The sequence below is a fragment of the Alexandromys fortis genome, unplaced genomic scaffold (genome assembly GCF_014885135.2).
Source record: "Alexandromys fortis isolate MF-2015 unplaced genomic scaffold, M_Fortis_MF-2015_v1.1 scaffold_170, whole genome shotgun sequence".
In the NCBI taxonomy this organism is placed as follows: domain Eukaryota; kingdom Metazoa; phylum Chordata; class Mammalia; order Rodentia; family Cricetidae; genus Alexandromys; species Alexandromys fortis.
The window spans coordinates 1,001,939-1,028,498 of NW_026068084.1; the positions used below are offsets into that span (position 1 = coordinate 1,001,939).

A 26,560-nucleotide genomic window follows, 5' to 3' on the forward strand; every position below is an offset into this window, starting at 1 on the left:
CATTTTCTCTATCTACCCATCTATCCAATCACCATTTATCTATCCATTCACCTATCTTCCATAGATAGCCATGAATCTTCTTCCATCCTTCTGCTATCCATATATCATATCCCTGCCATCTGTATATATATTTACCTGCTGTTTATACATCTCTCCACAATCAATACATCCATCCATCTTTCCTCCCTCAATATGCGTGTGTGAACATCTGTCATCTATTAATCTATACTCACATCCATTCATCTACCTACCCACTATTCACCTAGATATAGACAACTCACCTTTCCATCCATCAATCCATTTGCCACTATTCATGTATCTATCATCATCCATCCACCTGCCAACTATCCATATAGCCATCATCTATCCATCCATTCTTCTATCTTTTTATTCAGTAATTTAAACATCTATGATACATAAGACAGAAGGAAATTGCAAGAGATAAAAACTATTCATTTTATCAGTGTTATTGCTGCCTGAGAACCATGATTGGAAATTACCTGTTTCCAAGTACTCATAGAACAGCCCAAGTTGTCCAAAAGGTTGAAGGTCATGATCTTGCTCCCAGCGACTGTATAGCTTCTCAGAGTTGGTCCTGGCTCTTCGGCGTCTCCACCAATTAAAAACCAAGCTGTTAGAAATGATAGAAGTTGACACTTGAAGAAAGAAGTAAGAGAGCCAGTATGTCAAGTCTGGAAATGGTCATAGAGGCTGAGTTCCTTAATCTAGCACAATAGGAGATGAAGTCCAAATGAAGACATAGTATTTGCTTTTGCCACACAGGGAGGTGAGGAGAAGGCAAGTGGCTCTGCCTCTCCCTGCTGACAAGAAGAACACTCAGTCAGAGGCAGTCCAGGTGACAGAGCATGTGAAGAAGGTGGGCAGGGCCGGGGCAATGGCCAATCTCCAAACCACTGCAAAGCTCAGAAAGCACTTGCAGAAGTGAGACATCGGACATAACAGAGAAGGGACATGAAAGAAGAGCAGAGGCTTATCTGAGTAAGTGCAATAGTACTACAAACCTCGGGCCAAGGTCCAAACCATACAAGGAGATTATGATAGTGTAGGATTGAGCCAAAGTAAAAGTTTGTTGTTTAACTAGAATTAACCAACACAATAGACATGCTGGCAGATTTAATGCAAACCCAATAGCGCTTAGTATCAAATACATTCATGAAATCAAGATGGCAGTGTGAACAAGCATCCAGCAAGATAGAGATTCCTTGTTGCTGTAAAGACATTTGGAATAAAAACTGAAGTGAAAATGTACATGACCACATTCAAGAGAATAGCATGAATAAAAACAAATAAATGAAATAAAACAATCACTGAGGTTATGAAACAGAGAGTATCACCGCTTCACCTGCTAAGTTCTGGGAATGGAAGAAAAAAAAAAAAACAAGCAAACACATTCGTAGGTGTCTAAAAAGAAAAAGAAAAAATCTACCAAAGATAGGAGACCAAATAATACCACGATGCGCAACCTGACTTTCAAACTCCCCCTTTTTAAGCATTTAAAGCAGTGCCTCCCAGTCAGAGTGATTTTGCAGGGAGGTTTAGCTGTCACAACGTAGAGGTGGTGGCTCCACCTCGTGGTGACTTCAAGAATACAGCCCTGCAAATAGAAACATGGAGATGCCTCAGCTAAATCAAAGTTTGAGCACCCTCATGAGATTATTTAAAACTATGATAAGACAAAATATTTTCTACACATATTCTCAGAAAGGAAGAAAACAAAGGAGAGTTTGGAGCTAAAGCTTGTGAAGCATTAGTGCAAATGAACAAAGAGAAGCAGTCGGGTGGGAGAGGCATCAAACAACAGGAACAAGTGCACGCACCCCTGCAAAGGAATTGCACCCAGACGGAGAGCTGTCCCTTCATGCTAATTAATTAGGCAAATGAAAAATAAGAGCCCAAAGAGGTGGAGTTCATACAAGCAAATGGATCAACAGATAAAATTATATTATCATTCGGACAGCTGCAGCCTTTGTGGATTGAAAAGAATAATTATTTACATGTAGCACACATCCAAATTGGAACACAAAGAGAACAAGATAAACCTAAAAAGAAAGGGAGGGCCCACAGAGAGGGGTGACATGGGCAGCTTTTCAAAGGTCTACTGGCTGGCTACCTCTACTTCTGGTCCATTGAAATCAGTTTTGGTACCTATGATCTATTTGGAACTATTTTTGAATAACTGAGGTTTGTCCCAATTTTTATATTTTGGTACACATGTTTGATTTTTTAAACATTTTCTAACTTGAAAGCTTACAGGTTTATATACATACATACATACATACATACATACATACATACATATCCTTTTGCAACCAGGCTAAAATAATCTAGTCATGTTCGCACAGATCACAGATTTTGACATCTTCATTTCCCCATTACCTATAGAACCAGCTTGTTTCCAATTCCATATTATTGTCATTAATAAAGTTTTATAGTTAGTTTTAAAATTAAATGGAGCAATTCCTCTATTTTCTAGTTTCTTGACCTCCCAGTTAACATTTAGAATCTGCTCATCTATACAGCCAACAATGCTGATGTTTTCACTGAAATAAACTATGTGCATGTGTCAGCATAGGGATAATGGATAGTTTTTCTATGTTGTGACTTCCAACCCTGAAAACACCATTTATCGCCATTAATGTGTTTTCAATTTTGTGTATTAAATAAGAAATAAAACCAACCCGACTTTAAACTGCTTCTTACCCAGTGACAATCCCCAACAAAAACTGAGACCATTTTTATCCTTTCTCTTTTCCCTTGGAAGAAATGCTCCTTTGATGTGTAATATGAGCTGGTGTTTTAGTTAGTGTATATGTGTGTGTGTGTGTATACACACACACACATACACACACACATATACTACATATATACAATACACTCATGATTTTTGTGCTATTGGATGAGGGAGCAACTCCTCCCTCATCAAATGACCTAAGTTCTTTAGTATTTCTATGACTACACAACATAATGCAAGAATTATAAAACAAACATCAAAGGTTCAACTTTTACTCATAGTAACAATTATACGTAGCATCCCAAAGTGTCAGGAGCCATTTCCCCACTAACAATCATTACAGGAACCATCACCCTGGGGAGTCTGCAGAATGCCCCTCACCCAATTAGCAGCAATCTCTTAGCGGAACCCGCCTCACATTCCAGCTATCCAGGGAACCAGGTGTGGCCACTTGACTTCCTAGCCTACCTCCTGGCCTACGTGACCTGGAACACGTGGCAAGAATCCAGTTACCCTGCCCCCCATTCCTTACCATATATAAACTGTAACCCGTCCCTAATAAACGGAGGCTTTGACAAAACTGCTTGGCCTCCTTCTTCTGTCTTAGCTCACTCCCTTCCAGGTAGCGCCCCTCCGAGACCCTGGAGTAACTTGATTGCGGGTGGGTTACTAACCCCTAGACTGAGTAACCCACCCCAAACGCAATCCACACCAAAGCACAGGCAATATTGCCGAGGAGAGGGAAGAAAGACAGTAAAGCCCAGAGTTCCGCAGGACTATGTGCTGGAGAAACAGTGTCTTCTGTAGATGATGGGACTGTTGTACTCAGGAACTCACAGCTGTGCCTATTGCACATAAGATTGAGGCACTCAGCCTTCCAGCATGAAGTCATGATGAGTGTGTTTCGGGGGGTGATGAATCCCCACCAATGGATGAGTAGCTATTGATAGCTGATGGCTTCTGGGAGAGGAAGTATAAGTTTTCTTTGAAGCTGAGGCCCCTGGTAGGTTGACCACCCTCCAGTGGATGACCACACATGCATGAGAACAATCGTAGTATAAACTGACCTCAGTGGACCACAGCCAAAGAAAAGTGAAAGAAAGACTAGGAAGTGGGAAGTGGCTGGGGAGATGGAGAGCAGTGGATGGAGGGGGAGTTAGGGAATAGTGGACTGCATAGAATTAAAGTACAGTGTATGCAAGCATGAAATTCTCAACGAAATACACACATTTTATATTAAAAAATTTTAAATTCCAAAAGTATAATATGCAGTTTGCAGAATATTCTACTAGGGATTTACTGTATTGATTCTCAGTTAAATCTTTATAGCTTCACTCAACAACAGAAATATTCACTTAAACGTGCCACAGGTTTTAAGGTTCATGCCTTTAATCCCAACACTACAGGAAGCAGAGGCTGTTGGATCTCTATGAGTTATTAGTTCTAGGCCAGCCCATACCATGTGGTAAGACCCTCTCAAAAACACACAAAAAAGCCTTCATGGAAACATTGCATTGCAATCAGTAAATATGTACATGCAAGTGAGGAAACATAAGAGTTATTTATCAATCAAAAATAAAACTAAAGGACAGAACTAAAGAAGAAAAACTTTTCTGTTTTTTAGTTTTGAGACAGAGATTTTCTGTGTAGTGGGGCTGTCCTGAAACTCTGTAGTTCAGGTTGCCCTTGAACTCAGAGATCTGCCTGTCTCTGACTCCCACGTGTTGGGATTAAAGGCATGCACCACCTCCTGACCTGGAGGAAAATCCTTGATGGCCATGCAATTAAATAAATACTGCATAATCTCTATTACCAGAGGCATTATGCACTCTGGACTAAACACAAATTGTTCCTGTTTGCTTAGACATTTTCTGACAAAGATACCATGACAGAAAAAAAAATTCCCATCCATACATACGGTTGACAGGCTTCATAGACGTTAGTATAAAGCTGTTTTGCAATCATGATGATAGTTAGCTGGGTTGTCAGCTCTATCAGACAGCCTGCAGGATCACACTATTCAGAAACAAGAGAGGAGAAAACAGAGAAAGAGGAGAAACAGAATTTTGCAACACCCGGAATGTCAGAAACTCAAGAGGTTATAATATGGTCAGGAGAGGCAATGAGGATATTCCAGAGCCATTCAGTCCACAAATCACGTGGGACTAGTACCAGGGTAGCTGCAGCACACCCATTTGTGGACTGTGATGGAAATACAGACTCTGAGTTTTAAAAAAATTCTGAATACTTATGTCTGTGCTAGGATCAAAAGGTGCTATAATTTTCATGTGATCAGTTTGAAAACTATCAGTCTTGTCTCATGGGCCATAGAAAAGCCTTTTCTTGACTCTTGACCTTTTGCAGGATGCTTTCAAGAAAAAAAGTTCTATGTCTTATGAACAGATCATAGACTCTTGGATGGTTACTGTCAACTGTTACCCTGTTAGAATGTAATAGAATCATTTGGGCAATGAACATCTGGACATGCCTATGCAGGGTCATTTCTATTACAGCAATTGAAGTGGGAAAACCTCCCCACTGTGGGTGGCATCATTCTCTTGATGGGACCCTGAACTGGGTAAGTGGAGAAAGGGTGCTGAGCAGCCAAAGGCATTCATTGCTCTTTGATTCCTGACTTTGGATGCCATGTGTCCGGCTGCTTTGACTTTCCTGCCATGATAAGGTACACTCTTGAAGTGAGGAAATAAGTCCTTTCTCCCATGGGTTTCATTTGCCAGGGCATTTGATTATAGCAACAGAAAACCAAGCAAGACTGGTGCCATATAAGTTCTTGCTCAAAGGGAACGAAACATCTAACACCATAAGACTGATCAGAGGGCGGAGTCAGTGTCTGGACTTCTACAACTTGACAATAACTGAGTTAGTACTAGGGAGAAAGGTAAGTCTTAACTATCTGAAACCATAAATCTGAGTTGGACGAGAGACCTTACCTCTTCACTTCTCCATAAGTTAAACATGTATTTGTACTTTCCAGGATAGCCCACGAACTTCCCTTTAAAGAAGGCCACGTAAAAGCAAGCTGAGTAATAATTCACAAACTGGAAGAGAAATATCTTCAGAGTGAGACTGCTCTCATACTCCTGGTAAGTTCGAGGAATTTCTGCCAAGAGAAACCACCAGGAATTAATGGACTTTCCCTGAATTCTGTACTTAGAAGTGGACATCTAGGCATGCCATTCCAAAGTGTGTAAACATGCTCCTCTAGCTGACCTCAGCTGACCAATGCTGAAGAGCTGTGCTTTTGTGCTGGCTTCCTGTTGCTCATGTTGTGTTGATCCCGTGGCTGACAGAGTCTCGGAAGCAGTTACTCCATTTCAAGGGTGGGGTTGCTCTCCGTATAAGACGGTCTGAATGTGGGGTTTCTACAAAATGGGCAGTGCTCCTTCCCATCACTGCTAAACACTAACAAAAATCCCATCATGCTTCTGCCTCCTCTCATAATGGTCAAGCTGGTGTAAACCAGGTAAGCTTATGTTGAGAACTATGTCCAGAGCTGAGATGGTTTTTAACTACATTCTACTTTCTTCTCATGTACTAAACTCTGCCTACAATGCTGACAGAGATAATATATGCCTTCTTTCTCCTTAATTAAAATGCAGTCATGGTTTCCAATGTAACAAATTCTAAAGATAAAAAAAGAATTAATTTCTCCCCAATGCCTAGATCATTTTGGGGAGTGCTAAGAGTAAGGGAATACACTTCCTATCAGGAGTCTGTGATTTCCCCATAGAGCAGACACTCCCATGACACTTTCAGGAGAACAAAATATTCTAAGACACAGATAACTTCCATTTTGCTGAAGCTCACGTGAATTTATTAAAAACATCTCAGGTAGGAGGTTCGGAACAATTTTCACTGAATAGAGCCATAATTCTTGATATCTTTTAAAACACTTTACCCAGAGAAAAAGTAAACTTGACTGAGAACTCAATATCTGAAGATGATGCAAGGGCTGCTTCCAGGCAGTGCTTGCCTTTGTGTGGAGCCGTGAGAAGGGATGGCCCTTACTGCTAGATAAATGGCTAGCCTTGTCTCTCTCTAACTTGTTCAAGGTGGGAGCAGAAGGACACGTGTTCTTTGCAGTATTCCTTGCTCAAGTCTTTTACCCTTGACCCCAGCACTTCTCACTTCAGGAGAAATTTAAAAACTTTACCAAGAAAATAATCTGGGTTGTAACAGATGCTACATAGACAGAAAGGCACCATATTTTGGGGCTATGCATGAGGAACTGCTGCTCTGTTCGTTTTTGTTATTTTTTTTCTATTTCAGAATGATTTCTAGAAGCAAATATCCTCCATGAAGAAAATATGTAAAACCAGAATATCCCATGTTTCTAGTAAGGTGTGGATTTTGATTAGGATTCAGCTAGCTCCACGCAGGGAATGTTGAGATAAGAGCCCTCAAAATGGCCCAAGGTGTACTTAGTCTTACAGTTTTTCTTGCTTCCATTGTGAAGTGACTGAATGGATGGATGTTAAGGAATTAAAAACCAAGTGCGGATCTACTTAGAGAACAAAACAGCCTGAAAATTGTGCTCTTTAGTTGCCAGTTCCTGAGAGAGGGTCCAAAGATGGATGGGCAGTGTTGGCTAAAACCTGTGTTTAAATCACTCTCAGAATTTGGCCAGCTTACCCATTTTTGTAATCCAGGCAGATATCTTCTCATAGAAAAAATTCAAGATCAAGATGACAATGCAGTTCAGGCATGATCCAGAGAGAGAGGTGGCCAGCTGGGGGGTGAGGAAGCTCTTCACATTCTGCAGGGAGGCTTCACTTTCCATGAAGCTGGCAAAAGTGGCAAAGACTGACAGGCGATACACAATGATGGACACCATGCTGCTGAGGAGGAGAGCCATCTGAGGGGGAAAGCGAGAACCACGGGATGCGCTATTTTCCCATTCTGTTATGCTGCTCAGCGGCTGCTTAGGCACCGCATCTACTTTTACCACAGAAGCATCAGATAAGACACCGCGAGGGAAAAAAACTGGAAAAAAATCATTTGATTGCTATGGGTTAAACACGAACTAGAGAAAACCATTATTTCCCGGGATGAAAAACACTGTCAACTTAACAGGAGATCCATCTGTGAGTGAGTTATCTAGATTAGGTTAATTGTGATGGAGATCCATCTTAACTGGGAGTGAGGCCACTCCCTGTGCCTGGGATCTGGATAGGATGAAAGGGGAAATTGAGTTGAGGACTGGCATTTCTCTCTCTGTCTCTGCTTTGTGATTCTCAATCAATGTAGCCCGCTGCCTCAAGCTCCCATTGCCACACATTCTTCGCCTCGATGGGCTATGTCCTTGAGCTCTGAACCAATTAACTCTTTTCAATTGATTCTTGACAGTTATTTCATCATAGTAATATGAGTGGTGATTATTACATTTAAATTTTAAATTCATTTTCTCAGTGTTTACAAATGACAGTCATATTTCTGAATCCTACCCCTGGCTTGGTATGCTTTGGTGTGGCTCTTGAGATAAGTTTATCATCTATCATTTATCATTTATCATTTATCCTCTGTCTGTCTATCTGTCTATCTACCCGATTGTTTGTCTGTTTGTCTATTATCTGCTGACCCATTCATTTTTCTTCTACAAGTTGTCATGTAAGTAAGAAAATACACCCAAACTAATTCTTTCAAGATATACGAAATATTTTAATAAGAGCTGTTAAAAATCACAGTATATACACACAGACACAATACAGGCACACGCACATATACAGACCCATGCATACACACACACAGACACATACAGACACACACACACAGACACACACAGAGACAGATGCACACACAGACTCATGCACAAACACATAGACACATGCACACACACAGACAGATGCATACACACACAGGCACACAGAAACACACATAGACACACACAGGCACATACACAGACACACACATTGGAGAGAGTTAAATCACACTCTAAAATAGTTTATTTGTTTATACCTCAATATCACATTCTCTCAGAAGCCAACACGCCCATCCCTCTTCCCAAAATTAAAATCCAACTGTGGGGCTGGAGAGATGGCTCAGAGGTTAAGAGTACTGTCTGCTCTTCCAGAGGACCTGAGTTCAATTTCCAGCAACCACACGGTGGCTCACAAACATTTGTAATGAGTTCTGGTGCCCTCTTCTGGTGTGTGGGCATACATGCCAGCAACACATTGCATGCATAATAAATAAATAAATCTTAAAAAAATAAAATCCAACTGTGACCAGTACACAGATTTAGAAAGGAAAGGACAAAAAGTCACAATGGTGGATAAATATAGTAGCTATAGATACGGAGAGGAACGTCTCCCCCCATAGATTTGTCTTCCTCAGATTTGAGTCTGTGTCTCAACAAAAAGAAAGTGGCAATAGTTCATCGTATCATATGCACAGATACTTTAAGGGAATGAGTGATGCTGACAACATTAACCAAAGACTGCAATGATGAACATGACATTCTGCTTGGTACCAGGTGTCAGTCAGTGATACAAATAAGAACAAGCTGGGAAGCCAGGACTCTCCCACACATCTATTTACAAACTTCAGTCTTGGAGGGAAAATCTATGTAAATTCTGTCATGTTTGTATAAGAGAAATATGCAATATAGCAAGAATGGGGCGTTGCAGGAATGAGCCAAGAGCTGATGCAGACAGGGTTAAGGAGATACTGTGGTTCATAAAGAATTGTGTCCTAGAGAAATGGTCAAAGTTTCATAAATGGTGCTTACCCCAAAAATCACTGTGGTCCCTGACACAAAGTACCATGGGATGCGATGGCACGGGGGCATGTGTGGCTCCATCTCCTGCAATATTGGAGAAATAACAAAGTCACACTTTGGCCTCACAGTTGGGACTCCAAATAACAGTAGAAAAATCAAGGCACATGCTAAAGGTAGAGACCTCACAAAGGGTTTCTCATTATATAGCCCATGGAAAGTAATCCCTTCTCTTAGAGAAGGCCACCAGAACCCAAATGCTGCACATTGACATGGCATTTCAGTCACAATTAAGAGATATTTGGCTCATCCCTAAGTTGCGACAAGAATCTTGAGAGTTGTACTGCTAGGGTGCCTTCAAGGAAGGATGAGATTCTACAGAAGACAGGGAACTTGAGGAAGAACACACTGCCTTCCACATAGCACATAGTGGCTCCAAGCCTATGAAGCTAATAAAGCATATTTCACTTTCAAATGAGTATATGGATGTTACAAGATGCCTTAGTCAAGAACAGACAGATTGATGGTTAAAGATTTGAAAATTTAGACACTGCTCACTTCCAATGCAGTGTCTTTCCCAGGCAATCAGTGTAAAAGTATCATGGGAAGAGAAATTTGCTCAAATAAAATTCTCTCTCATAAGTCCACTGTCTTAACACAGATACCCTTTAACCCATTAACTCATTTCCACACGCCCTGGCTTCTATTTCATCTTTTCTCACATAGTAGCAAAAATCGCACATTTCATACTGTGATGCATTGCATTTGCTTTAGAAATAATCCAGAGAGCAGGCGTGAGGATACATGTGAGAAAATCCTGTCTCTGGGGTGAAAACGCAATGCTGAGTAGTAGTTCCACCTATGGGTTTAAGTATAGCTTTCTATTTGTAAATAGGTTTGAACTTTTTCAGATATATGACTAAGCATACATCAGAAAAGATAGAAATTTTGTGAATTAACTTGCACATAGATGGAACATGACTATTCCAGGGCAGCCGATAGCAGAGGGTCCCCTGAAGCAAGCTCCCACTCCATAGCTTACTGTACCTTCGTCACAGGATTCAACTTCTTCCGTTTACACATGGCTTCAAACTCGGGCCGCAGCTGGAGCTGCTGTTGCTCTTCTTCAAAGTCCACCAGATCCCACTCATACTCAAGCCTGGCTTGTCGCTGCTTCCAAAACTCCAGAAACAGTGTGACTACAGTAGAAAGAAGCATCAGGGTGGAGCCATCAATAGACGGTCAAGCAAAAGTTTGTTTGACAAATAAAAGTTGCAAGGCAGCAACCCTAGGGGCAGGAGGGGCGCCTTACAGTGGAGTAGACCTGCTGCTCGAGCAGAGGATCTGAGTTCCGTACCCAGCATCCATTCTGGGGGGTCACAACCACCTTTACTCCAAGTCAAGGAGATCCAATGACATTTTTCCTCATTGGGCACCGGATGTTCACATATGGCGTGCGCATGCTCGTGATGGGGGCACATACAATTGAAACCAATAAGAATAAATCTTCAAAAAGAAATGTTCATGTCTGCTGTCAATCATTTTGTTTGCAAAGCACTTCACATGTTGTCAGTTGGAAATGCTGAGATCATGTTTGTTGGTCCAATATCAAATACCAAAAACACTTGTGATCAAACAACTGAAAATGAAAACTATAATGGGAAGACATCAAATGGCATCTCCAGCGTTAAAAGCTAAAATCAGAATGTGTTTAAAAGTTTGATATANNNATATAAGAATGTAGTAAAGCTTTTAAGTTGCATATACAATTTTTTCCCACAAATTCACATGCTAAGTTTTATTCTTATAAGGTTGTTATATAAATATATAAAGATACTTGTTTTAGTAGGTGGATAGAGTGCTGGCCTAGAAACCGTTCCAGGGTTCTATCTCCAGCAACACCTATATTCTGTGCCACAGTACACACTACTAATCCCAGAATTTAGAAGGCAAAGGCAGGAGATAAAGGCCATCCTCAGCTACACAGAGAATTCAGCACTTTATGAGATCTTGTCTCAAAAAAGAAAATATTATTCCAGAGCTATTTCAGGTGGTAAAAGGAAAACAAGCAAACAAACAGGCAGTTATACAAATTACACAACAGATTAGACAAAATGCGATAAATTCATGAATGGTCATAATACAAAAAAAAATTGGAGGAGACTTTGTACTCACCCCAGATCCCCATGAAGAGTGCAAAGAACACGGTTGACTCATTATCAAACAGATGGGAGAACTGTAAAAGCAATACCATCATAAAACCCTCTTAATATGAAAGACGTCAGCACCAGAAGGAAGTGCCAGTCTCCGTCCCGCCCCACGGCACACTTACCTTCGAATGCAGGCACGTGGTGTTGAGTCTCCAGTAATCACAGACTCCATCACAAAGTGGACACATGATCATTTGACCTCCGATGTTAGGATCACAGATTTCAGTGCTGCCCAGAGAAGTCAGATAAAAAGCAATGCAGTTTGGAGTGAAACATCCAAGCAGTTCTCACCAGACGGAGTGTTCAATGAGCGTCCACTCACGGCAAAGGTGGGGACAAAGCAAAGGTTTCTATCTTGGTGGAAGCCATAGGATAGGAAACAGACTCCTTAGGGTACATTTTTAAATGCAGCCTGACGTTGAAGACCCAAACAGGATTGAGTCAGACAACGTTAGGATGGATGCGGAATGAGGAGTCATGTGGTCCCACACTAGCGGAAGAGCTATGGACAATCGATGGCTGGTGCTGGGGAATGGGAGTGAGACCACACGCCCCAGAACATAGTCCTCCATGCATGCACGTGAGGTCAACACCAAGCGGACTTGCGTTTTAAAATGAACACATGAAACTTGGGAAGGAAAATGGTGGAACACCGAGGAGGAACTGAGCAGGCGGAGGTGGGTTTGATAAAAACACTTTGTATGCATTATGAAATTCTCCAAAATGAAAAGAATAAATGAAATTAAAGCCAAGATAATAGCAAAAGGCAGTTTCCATAAAGCCCTTGGCACGTAGAAGCATTACACATGAGTCTGCTTTGAAAATACTGCCTGCGGCCACAGGAAACATTGAAGTAAATGTGGGGAAATAAGGAGGCTGCAGAAGCTTAGGCCAAGGCAGTCTCCATGTGTGCTAGTCTCTTGTGCTCACCTAGTTTGGTTATTTCCCATTGATAACAAACCGTAGATGAAGCAGGCTAAGCCAACCAGAGCCGCAATCAGCAGCATTTCCGTGTAATACCCGAGAAACACAAAATAGATACCGATCTTTTCTCCATAATAATTCCTGTGAACGAGAGACAGAATCAGAGGCTGGAAGAAAAACTATGAGCCAGGTGCCCTGCTCCACGCTGGCAGGCAAGTTTATAGTAGTAAAGATGAAAAGAAATAGCCCATGGAAGAAGGAAGCCATCATGATAGAATCTAAATTTTAAATAATATCATATTGAGAACTCATGCATCTTGAAACTTCCATGTGTTTAAAGTACAGTATTAAACAGTAAACAAATACATACTAAGTTATTAAAGAAATGTAGCCTGTAACAACTGACAAATTAAAGAGACAGACATTGTCTGCCCTATTGCCCCGCTTCTTTCCACAGTGGAACCGGGTGTTCTGATGGCACTCAGGCATGACTGCAGCAGAGTAGAGAGGTTGACAGTGTTGTTCCACACCTGCTTGTACTCGGGGCCAGGTTTAGCTGAGCACACCCTCAGAGACCTGCGGACAGCCCTCTCCTCCTAGAGAACTCCATCACCAGACTGCGATCTCTCACAGGTTTCACTACCCTTAGGGTCTGAAAGCTTGCTACTTAATACTTTGAGAACTACAATGGTGACCTGCAGCTTCCAAGTTTGCCCTGGGGGAGACAATAGTGAGCAAACAAGAGGGACATAGCTCTTACCTCCCACGGAGACCATTTAAGCAGATTTTAAATAGATTTCTCATGCCGCACATTAATTCTTCAGCTTTTGAAACCTTTCTAATTAAATAGGTGTCTCTGTGTGTATTGTGTTCTCTTTTCAGTGCTGATAAACATTTTTGCAGTTTGCTTTTCTATTTCCCAATGCTGTCTGTGTCGGTCCCTAGGCCATCAACAGTTGACACTTCCCCACAGTAAATGTCAATGGCCCTGCTGCATCTCTCTGAGATTTTATTAAAGAGTAAAGCAATTTCTATAATACTACACAACATCAAGATCACCAAAAAGACACTACTATTCTTTTCTCTTTTCCTTTCAGTCCTTCGTTTGTGAGACAGTCTCACTCTGTAGCCTAGACTAGCCTTGAACTCTAACCAATTCTCCCTCCATGCCGGGATGACAATGAATGACTGCAATATATTTAAGTACTAAGTGGTTTTTTTATTGATATTTATTGAGTTCTACACTTTCTTCTGCTCCCATCCCTGCCTCTCCCCTCCCCCATTCAATCCTACCGCAAGGTCTCCATGCTCCCAATTTACTCAGGAGATCTTGTCTTTTTCTACTTTCTCTTAGTGTCTCTCTTTGTGTCTGCATTGTTGTCTAAGTTCTTTGGGATTGTGGTTTGTAGGCTGGTTTTCTTTGCTTTATGTTTAAAAAACACCTATGTGTGAGTACATGTGATAATTGTCTTTCTGTTTCTGGGTTACCTCACTCTAAATAATATTTTCTAGCTCCATCTATTTTCCTGCAAAATTCAAGCTGTCATTATTTTTTTTTCTGCTGTGTAGTACTCCATTGTACAAACATACCATATTTTCCTTATCCATTCTTTGGTTGAGGGGCATTTAGGTTGTTTCCAGGTTCTGGCTATGACAAACAAAGCTGCTATGAACATAGTTGAGCACATGTCTTTGTGGCACAATTTAGCATCCTTTGGATATATACCCAAAAGTGCTATTACTGGGTCATGAGGAAGGTTGTTTCCTAATTTTCTGAGAAATTTCCACACTGACATCCAAAGGGGCTGTACCACCAGCAATGCAGAAGTGTTCCCTTTACCCCACAACCTCTCCAGCATAAGTTGTCATCAGTGTTTTTGATCTTGGCCATTCTTACAGGTATAAGATGGAATCTCAGAGTTGTTTTGATTTGCATTTCTCTAATGACTAACGATTTTGAACATTTTCTTAAGTGTCTTTCAGACATTTTAGATTCCTCTGTTGAGAGTTCTCTGTTTAGGTCTGTACTCCATTTATTTTTTATTGGATTATGTGTTCTTTTGGTGTCCAGTTTCTTGAGTTCTTTGTATATTTTGGAGAGCAGACCTCTGTCTGATGTGGGGTTAGTGAAGATCTTTTCCCATTCTGTAGGCTTTGTTTTGTCTTGTTGACCATGTCTTTTGCTTCGCAGAGCTTTTCAGTTTCAGGAGGTCCCATTTATTATTTCTCTCAGTGTCTGTGCTGCTGGGGTTATATTTAGGAAGTGGTTCCCTGTGCCAATGCGTTCAAGTGCACTTCCCACTTTCTCTTCTATAAGGTTCAGTGTGGCTGGCTTTATGTTGAGGTCTTGGATCCATTTGGACTTGAGTTTTGTGCATGGTGATAGATATGAGTCTATTTTCATTCTTCTACATGTTGATATTCAGTTATGTCAGCACCACTTTTTAAATATGCTTTCTTTTTTTCCATTTCATATTTTTTGCTTCTTTACCAAAGATCGGGTGTTCAAAGATGTGTAGATTGATATCTGGGTCTTCTATTCGGTTTCATTGGTCCTCCTGTCTGTTCTTATGCCAATACCAGGCTGTTTTCAGTACTGTAGCTCTGTAGTAGAGTTTGATGTCAGGGATTGTGATGCCTCCAAAAGTTATTTTATTGTACAGGATTGTTTTGGCTATCCTGGGTTTTTTGCTTTTCCATAAGAAGTTGAGTAATGTTCTTTCGAAGTCTTTGAAGAATTTTACTGAGATTTTGATGGGCATTGTGTTGAATCTGTAGATTGATTTTGGTAAGATTGCCATTTTTATTATGTTAATTCTGACTACCAAAGAGTATGGAAGATCTTTCCATCTTCTGGTGTCTTTTTCAATTTCTTTCTTCATAGATTTAAAGTTCTTGTCATACAAGTCTTCCACTTGTTTGGTTAGAGTTACTCTGAGATATTTTATGCTATTTGTAGCTATTATGAATAGTGTTGATTCTCTGATTTCTTCCCCAGCCATTTTATCATCTGTGTACAGGAAGTCTACTGATTTTTTTGAGTTAATCTTGTATCCTGCTACACTGCTAAAAGTGTTTATGAGTTGTAAAATTTCCTTGGTAGAATTTTTGGGATCACTTATGTAAACGATCATATCATCAGCAAACAGTGAGAGTTTGACTTCTTCTTTTTCAATTTATATCCTCTTGATCTCCTTTTGGTGTGTTATTGTTCTAGCTAGAACCTCAAGAACTATGTTGAATAGATATGGAGAGAGTGGACCACCTTATCTTGTTCCTGATTTCAGTGGAATTGCTATGAGTTTCTCTCCATTTAGTTTGATATTGGCTGTTGGCTTCTTGTATTGCTGTTGACTTCTAGTTTTAGACCATGGTGATCTGATAAAGTACATTGGGTTATTACAATTTTTTTTGTATTTGTTGAAGTTTGTTTTGTTACTGAGTATATGGTCAATTCTTGGGAAGGTTCCATGAGGTGCCGAGAAGGAGGTATGTTCTTTTCTGTTTGGATGGAATATTCTATAGATGTCTGTTAAGTACATTTGAGTCTTAACATGCTAGTTCTATTATTTTTCTGTTCATTTTTTTGTCTGATTGACCTGTCCACTTGTGAGAGGGTGGTGTTGAAGTCTCCCACTATTAGTGTGTGGGGTTTAATATATGATTTAAGCTTTAGAAGTTTTTCTTTGACATATGAAGGTGCCCTTGTATTTAGGGCATAGATGTTCAGTATTGAAATTTCCTCTTGATAGATTTTTCCTGTGACTAATATGAAATGATCTTCTTTGTCTCTTTTAAAAGACTAATTTTAGCTTGAAGTCTATTTTGTTAGATATTAGGATAGATACACTCACTTGTTTTTTATGTCCATTTGATTGATATACTTTTTCCCAACACTTTACTCTAAGAAGATGTCTGTCTTTGATGTTCAGATGTGTTTCTTGTGTGCAGAAGAAGGTTAGATTCTGTTTTCATATGCAGTCTGTTAGCCTGTGCCTTTTTATAGGTGAGTTGAGTCCATTTATATTAAGGGATAAATGGCCGGTGCTTGATATCTCCTGTTAATTTAGTTTTTATCATTGGTTATGTTAATTTGTGCATTTTTTCTTCTTCAGGATTTGCTGTAATGAGATCATCAATTGTTTTTGTTGGTGTAGCCATCTTTTTTTGGGTTGGAGTTTTCCTTCTAGTATTTTGTGTAGGGCTGGGTTTGTGGCTAGGTATTAGTGGAATCTAGATTTATCATGGAAATATTGTCTTGTCCTTCCATGGTAATTGACAGTTTTGCTGGGTATATAGTATGGGCTGGCATTGGTTGTCTCTTAATGTCTACATAATGCTTGACCATGACCTTTGGGCTTCTGTTGTCTTCAGTGAGAAGGTCTTTCTTTATATGTTACTTGGCCTTTTTTTTTCCTTTGCAGCTCTTAATATTCTTTCTTTATTATGTATGTGTAGTGTTTTGATTATTATGTGGCAAGAGGACTTTTTTTTGGATCCAGTCTATTTGATGTTCTGTAAGTTTCTTGTGTCTCCATAGGCATATCTTTCTTGAGGTAGGGAAAACTTTCTTCTATGATTTTGTTACATATATTTTCTCTGCCTTTGAGTTGAACTTCTCCTTCTTCTATACCTATTATTCTATGATTTGGGCTTTTCATGGTGTCTCATATTTCATGGATATTTTGGGTTAAGCTTTTGTTAGATTTAATTTTTTCTTTAACTGATGAGTCTATTTCCTCTATTGTATCTTCAGTGCTTCAGATTCTCTCTTCCATCTCTTGCATTCTGCTGTTCATGCTTTTGTTTGTGGTTCCTGATTTTTTTCTCATGATTTCTGCTTATATTTCCTTCAGCTTGTGTGTTTTTTTTTATTGTTTCTATTTCAGTTTTCAAGTTCTGGATAGTTTCTTTCATATGTTTGATGTCTTTTTCTTGGTTTTCTTTAAGTGGTTTGCTGATATCTTCCAATTTTTTGTTTGTCATTTCCTCCATTTCTTTAAGGAAATTCTGCATTTCAATTTTAAGAATTTCAAACATTATCTTGAGGTTATTTTTTGGTCATTTTCTTCTGGTTCGTCCATATTTCATTGTTCATGACTTGCTGGTGTAGGGTCTTTAGATTTCCTGGTATTGTGTTGCTCTTTGTGGTGTAGCATGCGATCTTACCTTTTCTACTCATCTTTTCCTCTATTAGGTGTGGTTGGGGCTGTCTGAGATTCTGTTGAATAATCTTCTAGATGCAAAAGAATTCAAAGCTCAGATGGTTATTCCTGGTAATGCAGTTAGTGTCACAGTTCTAGTTACCCAGTTGGTTACTCCTGTTCCTGGAGATATCTCAGTTTTCCTTGCTTTGGTCTGTTCCCTTAGAGTTTGCTTTCTCAGCCCTACTTTAGCCTAGGTTGCTGGCTTTGATCTGGGTTTTTTTTTTTTTTTTTTTTTTTTTTTTTTTTTTTTTTTTTTTTTTTTTTTTTTTTTTTTTTTTTTTTTTTTTTTTTTTTTGTAAATCCTGATCTAGATCCCCTCTGGCAGAAGACCCTGGCTTGGAGTTGGACCTGTTATGGTGGAGATCGCTTACTCTCGATCTGGTTGCTGGTTCAGTCCTGATCTGCCAGTGATCTGGGACTGGGTAGGCTCCCGGGACTGGATTTGCTCCTGGCTTCTGCTCCTAGTATAGTTTGTTTCCTCAGTTCCTTGTTCAGTCCCACTCCTGTGGAATTTGTTGCCCACGGTGGAGTTCTTTGCCTCAGGGCAACTTTGTCCTAGGTTATTGGCTTTGACTTGTATCTGTAAATCCTGGTCTGGGTTCCCTCCTGCAGAACTCCCTGAATTGGAGTTGGACCTGGAAAGGTTTCTGGTTCCAGTCTACTGCCTTGGAGGTCCCAGGTTGTGGTGCACCCAGACCTGCATAGGACCTGCTTACTTCCTCAGAGGTCCCAGACTCATGCTTGGACCTGCAGAGGTTCCAGGTTCCTGCCTATTGCCTTTGATGTCCCAGACCAATGCCCTAACTCACAGAGGTCCTGGCTCAAGCCTACTCTCTCTGAGGTCCCAGACTCACGCCTGGCTCAACTGAGATTTCTGGTTCCTGCCTATTCCCTCGGAGGAACCAGGTTCACTCCTAAGTGTTTTATTTTGGAATATATTCTATTTGCTCTGCTTTCACATTATTAATGTTTGCAGAATGCTGGGTCCACGGGGTCATGCATAGATAGGGACAGACCACCAAAGTCTAGTAAACCAGGAAGCTTCATTCCAGAAAAAAGAAAAGTATAAAAACTCTGTGGGGCACCAAAGCTTGTCAGCTAGCTGAGACCACAGCCAGAAACATGGGATGCTTTTTTCTTGTAAACAAAGCAGCCAGTTACAAAATGAAATAATCCTCTGCTGATAATTGATCCTTAAGCTGCTGAGAAGGCTGTTGGTAGTTTGTTCTTGTTTTTAGGATTACAATTTTATATGTCTTTCTTTCTACATTCTAATTTTTGGTACCTATATTTTTATATTTTTTCCCTAAACTTCTCAGAATCCATCTTAGGAGATACAGTTGCTACAAACACAAGAATTCTTAGGAATTTATGAAGAAACTGGATATCTTGAAAACCCGGATTTTGTCTTGTTTTTCTTTTATGGAATCTCTTTTTTTCTTCATTGGAAATAGAATTTTTTCCATATAGTATATTTTGATTATGGTTCTCTTCTCCCAACTCCTTCCAGATCTTCCCTTCCTCCCTACACACCCAAATACACACTTTTCTGTGCTCTCTCTCTCTCTCTCTCTCTCTTTCTCTCTCTCTCTCTCTCAATACAAACAGGCATCTAAATAATAAGATAAAGTAAAAGCAATCCAGAATAGCAAAAAACAGACAGGAAAAAAAGCCAAAGGAAAAGCATAAGAGACACCTGTAGACATTGATGCACATACAGAATATTCATAAAAACAAATTCAGAATCCATAACTTATCAACAAAAGACCTGTACAGTAAAAATAAATAATCTAACAGTAAAAAATGCTGTCAAAACATTGCACGACTGAAACCCTCCCAAAACACCGTAGAGCTCATTTTTATGTCTGTGTTGGCCACTTACTGCCAAGCCTGGGGCCTGCCCTTAAGTATGGTTTGTAAACCCAGTGAAACTCTTTTAGAAGAAACTATTTTTTTGTGATATAATTGATACAATTGGATATAAGTTCTAGGTTAGGGATGGGGACTTGTGTCCCATGTCAACTCTTGGACCTTATCTGGGGCAGCCCTGTGCAGGCCTTTTGTAGGTTGCCATAGTCTCTGAATTCATACGTGTTCTGTTGTGTTTAGAAGACCATATTTTCTTGGTGTTCACCACCCACTCTGGTTTCTACAATCTCTGTGCCTCTTCAGAGTTCCTTGAGTCCTGAGGGGAGGGATTTGAGGGAGACACTCTATTTTGGACTGAGTGTTTCAAGGTCTCTCACATTGTGCAGTTGTGAGTCTCTGAATTTGTTCCCATCTGTTGCAGGAGGGAGCTTCCCTGATGGCGGCCAAGTAAGACGCTGGTCTATGAATTCAGCAGATGCCATTAGGAGTCATTTTTATTGCTGTGTTCCTTTAGCAGAACAGTAGTAGTAGTTAGTTTTCCCCTAGGTTTCCGGCCTATCTAATCTCAGGTTCTTGGCCATTTAGGCAGTGTTGAGCATGGGTTCCCTTTCACTGAGTGGGACTTTATTCAAATCAGGTCATGGTTAGTTACTTTGATGACCTTTGTGACTAATTTAAAATGACCACTTTCATCTCCCTTTCAAATTTCAAGAATAATATTTCTTGATATTAAATTCCTAAAAGGCCTATAGACCTATACTTTTTATTAAAATAGTCACAATGTAGGAAATTGTTGAGTTATTTCCTAAATGGGATCGAATGAGAATTTATTGTTTATAAAATGAAGATGCATAAAAAGCGTTTTTGTTTGTTTGTTTGTTTGTTTGTTTTTTACTAAACGGTGCACTTGACTAATAAATTTAAAACCACAGGCTAACAACTAAACCTTTGAGTATGTGTAACTTTCATACTAAGCAAACATTTTAACACTAGGCTGTAACCATGTCCCTCATCTTACTTTTCATCCATTTTGTTTGTTCGTTCTTTGGCCATCTCATACATGTACCATTAACTTTCCTTTCTGATTTCCATCCCAATTTTACAGCCCCTGCCCACATTCATGGCTGCCTTTTTGTTGTCATCTTGTGTGTTCATCACCTGTACCAGGGTCATTTACTCTTACACTGCCTCTTCTCACATGGACTTTTTAGTTCCCTTTGTTGAAAATCAAATCGTTATCATATATAAGTCTATTTATGAGCTTTCATTTTTATTATCGTTCCTGTTTGGAAACAATTTCAGATACACAGAAAAATAAAAAAAAATAATTTAAAAAATCCACATATATCCTTTGATTCTGTCACCTATTTGCATTGATTGCAAGCATGTTAAAAAGATTGAGATTATAGAACCAATATCTTTACAGATCTCTGAGACGAACACATCCAAACTCACAGACCAGTTTCTCCTGTATTCTAAGTTCTTCTACTAGGGAAGAAAACGAACTTCGTATATATACTTAAACTAAAATGTAGACATATCATATTATATTTTCAAAGGAAAATAAAGCATCATTGCCACATTACAAGATGCACCACACAGCATTTCGGTACCATGACCAAGTGGGAGCTGCTTGTACAAAGCAGGAACTAGACTGATTACAGCTTAGCTAAAAGCTAGGTAGGTCCTGACCCTTAATAGTCATGTTGAGTCCTTCCTTTCCTAGATGGTGGCAACAAGCATCTTCTTCCAAATGAATAATCAATAGTAAAGAGAGGGGCTGGGAAACACAGTGGGTAGCAAGGGCACTGAGCAAGGTCTCCTGTGGTCATGACGCACAATGACTTACCGAATCAAATCTAAAGGCTGCTCCTTGTAAAAGTAGGAAAACCGAGCCCAGTTCTGGTGAAGGGTGTACCTCTCATTGATGTGATAAGGAGTCCTGGATGGCTTCCAGTACTGGCCCTGTGCACAGTCAAGGAGAGTATAAGAGGAGAACATGAAAGACCCAGATGGTGGGGAGGGAGCCTCTCTGGACAGGTGGACAAAACTGACAGCATCTTTTGCTGATTGACTTCTAATTCTTACTCCAGTCATATAGAGTCATTTGCTAACATTTTCCTAAGAAACCACAGTCAGGGTGATTTATTTATTAATCTGGCCCAGGAAACGAAGTGCCATTTACACAACAGCTGATAAACTGTTAGAGCATTACGTGGACATGAGAACTGCGGAGAAGAGAATGACTGAGCACAGTGTGCATGAGTACCCAGCTTCAAGTTGAACACAAGTGAAGGTTGATGATAAAAAGTGGCATTTTATACCATACAAATTCAAGAATTTTGTTGTTCTGTAGGTAATACCACTGACTTTTAGTGAGTAAAAATTGAAGACGGCGTCCTGAAGGTGGTGTTTGGGGCTGGTGTAAATCACTTCTCTAAAAAGCACACGAGAGAAAGCCCAGCACTTCAAAGTTGGCAGATGTCAAAGATGGTGAAGTCCAGCTCCTCCTAAAGACAGCTCAGTGCCACTGATTTCCAATGAGCAAGGGAAGCTGTGCCAAAAGGCTGGACGCACAGCTTAAAATACCCTGGGACCACAGCAGGTACTGGATTTATAACAGGGCAATGGGCAAAACAAAACAAAACAAAACAAAAAAAAAAACAAAAAAAAAAAACAATGTCCTGCAGGTAAATAAAATCCTCAAAGTCTTCAAAGCATAATAGCCTTTGTAAGTAAAGATTAACAAAAATGCCTGGCAATATGTGCACTACTCCAACAGGATCCTCCTAAATATAGCATATATCTTCCTAAGTATAGCATATATCTTCCTAAGTATAGCATAGATCTTCCTAAGTATGGCATATATTGGTCTCTTGACTGGAACCCCCACACTGTTTTTCTCCGGAAGACTATGAACATCTTGGGGTGGGAGGCATTATAGGAGGGCGGACAGTTTCCCACCTTTATGTTAAAGGATCACAGGTGTGTTAAAAGGGGAAAATGCTTCTATGTAATTGCTGCTGCAGCCTACAGGAATCAGATCACAGTCATCCTTGCAGAACCAACTTAAAGTCATGTTTCATACTGTTGAATGCTTGGTTGCAGTTTAAGTCATGTGGAAAAGTTTGGCTGCAGGCCTTCAAAATCATTTCTAATGAGATAGATAGATAGATAGATAGATAGAGAGAGAGAGAGAGAGAGAGAGAGAGAGAGAGAGAGAGAGAGAGGTGTGGATTTGGGTGGGAGGAGAGGTAGAGAGGATCTTGGAGATGTTTTGATAGAGGGAGCCACTGTGGGTCTAGCAAAACACCTGGCACTAGAGGAATTCCTAGGAATGCACTAAACATCTGCTTCTTTTCTAGGCGGTCCTGACCTCTGAACTTGAATTCATGGTTGTGTGAAAATAATAGCCAGCAAAATACTTTCCCTGTGATTGAATCCACTTCTCTATTGGATGGATAAACATGAGTACATTTACTCATTAAAAGATTCAAAATCTATGAGTAAAGACAGGATAGAACTTTCTGAGTAATGTGTCACCCAAATATATAATAATTCAAGAATGGATCCTAAAGAAAATACTGTGTGCAAATACAAACGATCATTCAAAGTACTTTTCATTAGAAATGCCAGCATAATAAGGCATTGAATGCACTTTAGCCCCGCGAGTACACTCCTTAGGTTAGAAGCAGGGAGTCTGGATGTTTTCCCTTTGCCTAGGAGAACTAAGCAGTTTGTAAAAAAAAAAAAAAAAAAAAAAAAAAAAAGGAAAAATGTTGGACTATTGTTGGATCCCTTGGGAAGGTACTCACATCGTGGAGTGGGTAGGCAGATAAGTAAGTGTTGGAGTTTAGCAATCTTTCAATTCCAATCTTTTTCTTCCCCTCTTCAACTCCAAAAGGGCATCGTGACAGAATATAGTAAACCTGCCAGGTAGGTACCAGAAGGAGTCAGTATATGAATTCCACCTACAGCACACAAGTATGCAGGGACTTCAATATGTTGAATATTTGAGGTAAAAATGCAGGGACTAAGACAGTAAACCTAAGTTAAATGTGAAGACACTTCAGCACCTTGCAGAACTTCAAACTTTTCACACTTTGATAATCACAAGTGCTCAGTGTCTACTTTGAATGGACACAGGCCCTGACTACAGAAAAATGCTTTTCTTCACGGACCGTGAGAGGCCATAGATTGAGGCGCTAGATGGAATTGGCAGGAGTTTTATTCCTAGGTTCTGACAACACCCCATTGCCTTGTTTGGGGCCTGGGGGGTGCATGAATCATCATTTAATTTTCTTCTCTTGTATCAAATACCTCTGAGACACTCCCATGCTATAAATTTTTACTAGAATCGGTGTTTCAAGTGCCATTATTAATAGTTCACTTGGAGAAATAGGGGACTAAATTGATACGTGGCCAGGTTGGTTTCAGTATTTCTTCAGCCTATCACTCTGATGATATAGATGGGGCCTTTGCCAGATGTTATGTTGTTTATCATACTGGGACTGTTGGTCAAGCTCAGTCCTTGAGACACCTAGAGCCTAGATGGTGGGGCTTTTACCCTAAAACTCCTAGTGACCTTGTTAGACCTGTCTCCAAGCTCCACCTAGTTCTGGCCCACCTGCAGCTTACATCTGCAGCATCTTTTGCCCCTGAAATCTTGTGCCCTTCATTCATATTGAAATCAACTCCTTGCAAGCTCTTCATAGTTTTCATATTTGATCTCCCCCAATGAGTTGTGAATATCTTAATGACATCTAGGATAGTGAATCATTTCTAGAAGATTTTCAATTCATCATAACGGTCACTATCTCTCTCAGTCAGAGCTGTACAAAACACGAACACATTTGCTGCATCAAAGGACCCGAAACCAGTGATCCATGGGCTGCAGAGTGGAGGTCATGCTTGCAGCATGGAGAGGAGCCATTGTGCGTCTCAGTTTGAGTGCCAGGGAGTTGTGTGCTTCCTGAAGTAACAAGAGAAGTTGTTTCCTGCAAAGTGCACTCCATCTGTGGGTTAGCATGTTCAGTGTAGGCAGATGTGCTGGCCCCTGGGCTTCGTTGTCCTGTTACAGGGTACAGAGGGAGATAGATGCTCTAGTTCTAATATGCACTTGACTTTTCAGAATGCCATGTGAGCATGGGTTTCAATTTAAAGTTGTCCACTGCCTGGGCCCCCAGCAAAAGCATCATCCTGCCCTTTGATGCTCTGAAGTCAGCCTCTCCACTTCTACAGGGAAGTCCTAGTGGGCATCTTCTGATGTTAGAGGACACTGCTGGCTGGTTGAGGTCACAGCTTCCCTGTGGCCGGGCAGATTACTCCTCAGCTCCACAGCACAGAACTCTTTCTCTCCAGTAAAGCTTCCTGTTCTCCACCCAGCCTTCTCTGGAGAATGTATGTGGGCCTGAAGGACTGACCTTAACTTAAAGCTGTCTCTAAGTCAGATGCCTGAGTCATCCTTACCTTGACACTGGGCACAGACCCCGACTAAGAAGACTTGCACTAGGAGCTCGCTATAGGACCCTACTGTCACATGCAAAGCCTTGTGTTAGGAGATGCCACTTAATGCAAAGTAAGTTTGTTCCCAGGCTCCCCAGTCCTATATATTCCTTAAATCTGGAACAAAGTTGAGCTGATACACAGAAATCTGTCTCCCAGAGGACTGTCTCTATTCGTGCTCAAGGGCCACCAAAGATTTCTGCTGCCCAATCTGCTTCATTCCCCTCTCCACATGGTGGCCAACAGGCCTGGGGAAAAGAGGACCCCTCGGGTCTGACAGGAAACTTCTGCATCTACACTGAGAATCTGCTAAGAGCACAGCCACAGTCACCAGTTCCCTGACCCAGATCTTGTGGACAGCAAGCTGTAGCTCCTTCTTTGTGACTTCTGCTGTGCACCCAGGTGTGCAGGACATAGCGTCTTCATGTAAACCCCCAGAAACCATCTTCACAGTTGTCAAGGTCTTCTGCAGCAGTTTCTTCACATCGCCCTGGCTTCACAGACTGAGGGTAGGGTCTAAAGCCACATTAGGTTTGATGTAAGGTAATGTTGGCTTAAAGGTTTGATCTATCCACACCCCAAAAGGTTCAGCCACAAGGCTGAAAAAGCTGTCTTACTGGATGTCTGTCAACTGCAATACACTTTCAATTTCCTTCAGGAATGTCTCCTCGGTGTCCAAGATCTAACTGACTGGCACAAGTGGCCGAACAGCTGGCCATCCTCAGCATTTCACAAATCTGTCTTATGAAGTTTTCTCACTCCTGGCTTTTGATTCAAACTAAGGAACTTTAACTTGATCACACAGAGATCAATGTGACATTGTATGCCTAGACCAATTTTCATGGTGTTTTGTCTCAGGGAGAAGGGATCTTAGGGAGTGTCAGAGAGATGAAGGGGAATGCTAGTTAAGGGAATAGTCAAAATATAGCCAACATTATCTACCAATTCAGCTTTTGTATGTGTGCAAGATTATTATCTTCATGGATTTATTTATTTATTTATTTGCTTATTTGTTTTGAGATAGGGTCTTAACTTTATTTCTCAGAACTGGCTGGAGCTGACTGCATACTCCAGGGTGGTCCCACACTTAATGGTGGTCTTCCTGCTTCAGCCTTTGAAGGGCCTGTATTCCAGGTATGAAATGCCAGGCCCAGCAAGTCCACTCCACAATGGTCAATTTGTGATATTCAGGAAGGAATCTAACGGTCACATAGACACATGGAGAAATAAAAATGTTATGTCCAGTTGGGGAGGTGTTGTTTCTAGAGCTTCTCGAGGCAGGGTTCCACCAATATTTAGAAAACATGGTGTCACTGAATCTCAGCCAAGTGGCACATGTATGTACTATAGCAATGGA

General features: G+C 40.5%; 1 protein-coding gene across 1 annotated transcript in view; it reads right to left on the minus strand.

Annotated features, from left to right (window-relative positions):
- The window catches only part of Ano5 (anoctamin 5), a 93,185-nt gene that overhangs the window by 15,464 nt on the left and 51,161 nt on the right, over positions 1 to 26,560 (minus strand). Inside the window, exons 8-18 of the mRNA XM_050122129.1 lie at positions 23,514 to 23,627; positions 21,548 to 21,663; positions 12,629 to 12,763; positions 11,821 to 11,926; positions 11,664 to 11,724; positions 10,536 to 10,687; positions 9,501 to 9,575; positions 7,406 to 7,628; positions 5,704 to 5,873; positions 4,671 to 4,768; positions 501 to 631 (exon numbers count right to left, since the gene is read on the minus strand). Coding sequence (XP_049978086.1) covers positions 501 to 631; positions 4,671 to 4,768; positions 5,704 to 5,873; positions 7,406 to 7,628; positions 9,501 to 9,575; positions 10,536 to 10,687; positions 11,664 to 11,724; positions 11,821 to 11,926; positions 12,629 to 12,763; positions 21,548 to 21,663; positions 23,514 to 23,627 — 1,381 coding nt within the window. The remainder of the gene's footprint in view (positions 1 to 500; positions 632 to 4,670; positions 4,769 to 5,703; positions 5,874 to 7,405; positions 7,629 to 9,500; positions 9,576 to 10,535; positions 10,688 to 11,663; positions 11,725 to 11,820; positions 11,927 to 12,628; positions 12,764 to 21,547; positions 21,664 to 23,513; positions 23,628 to 26,560) is intronic.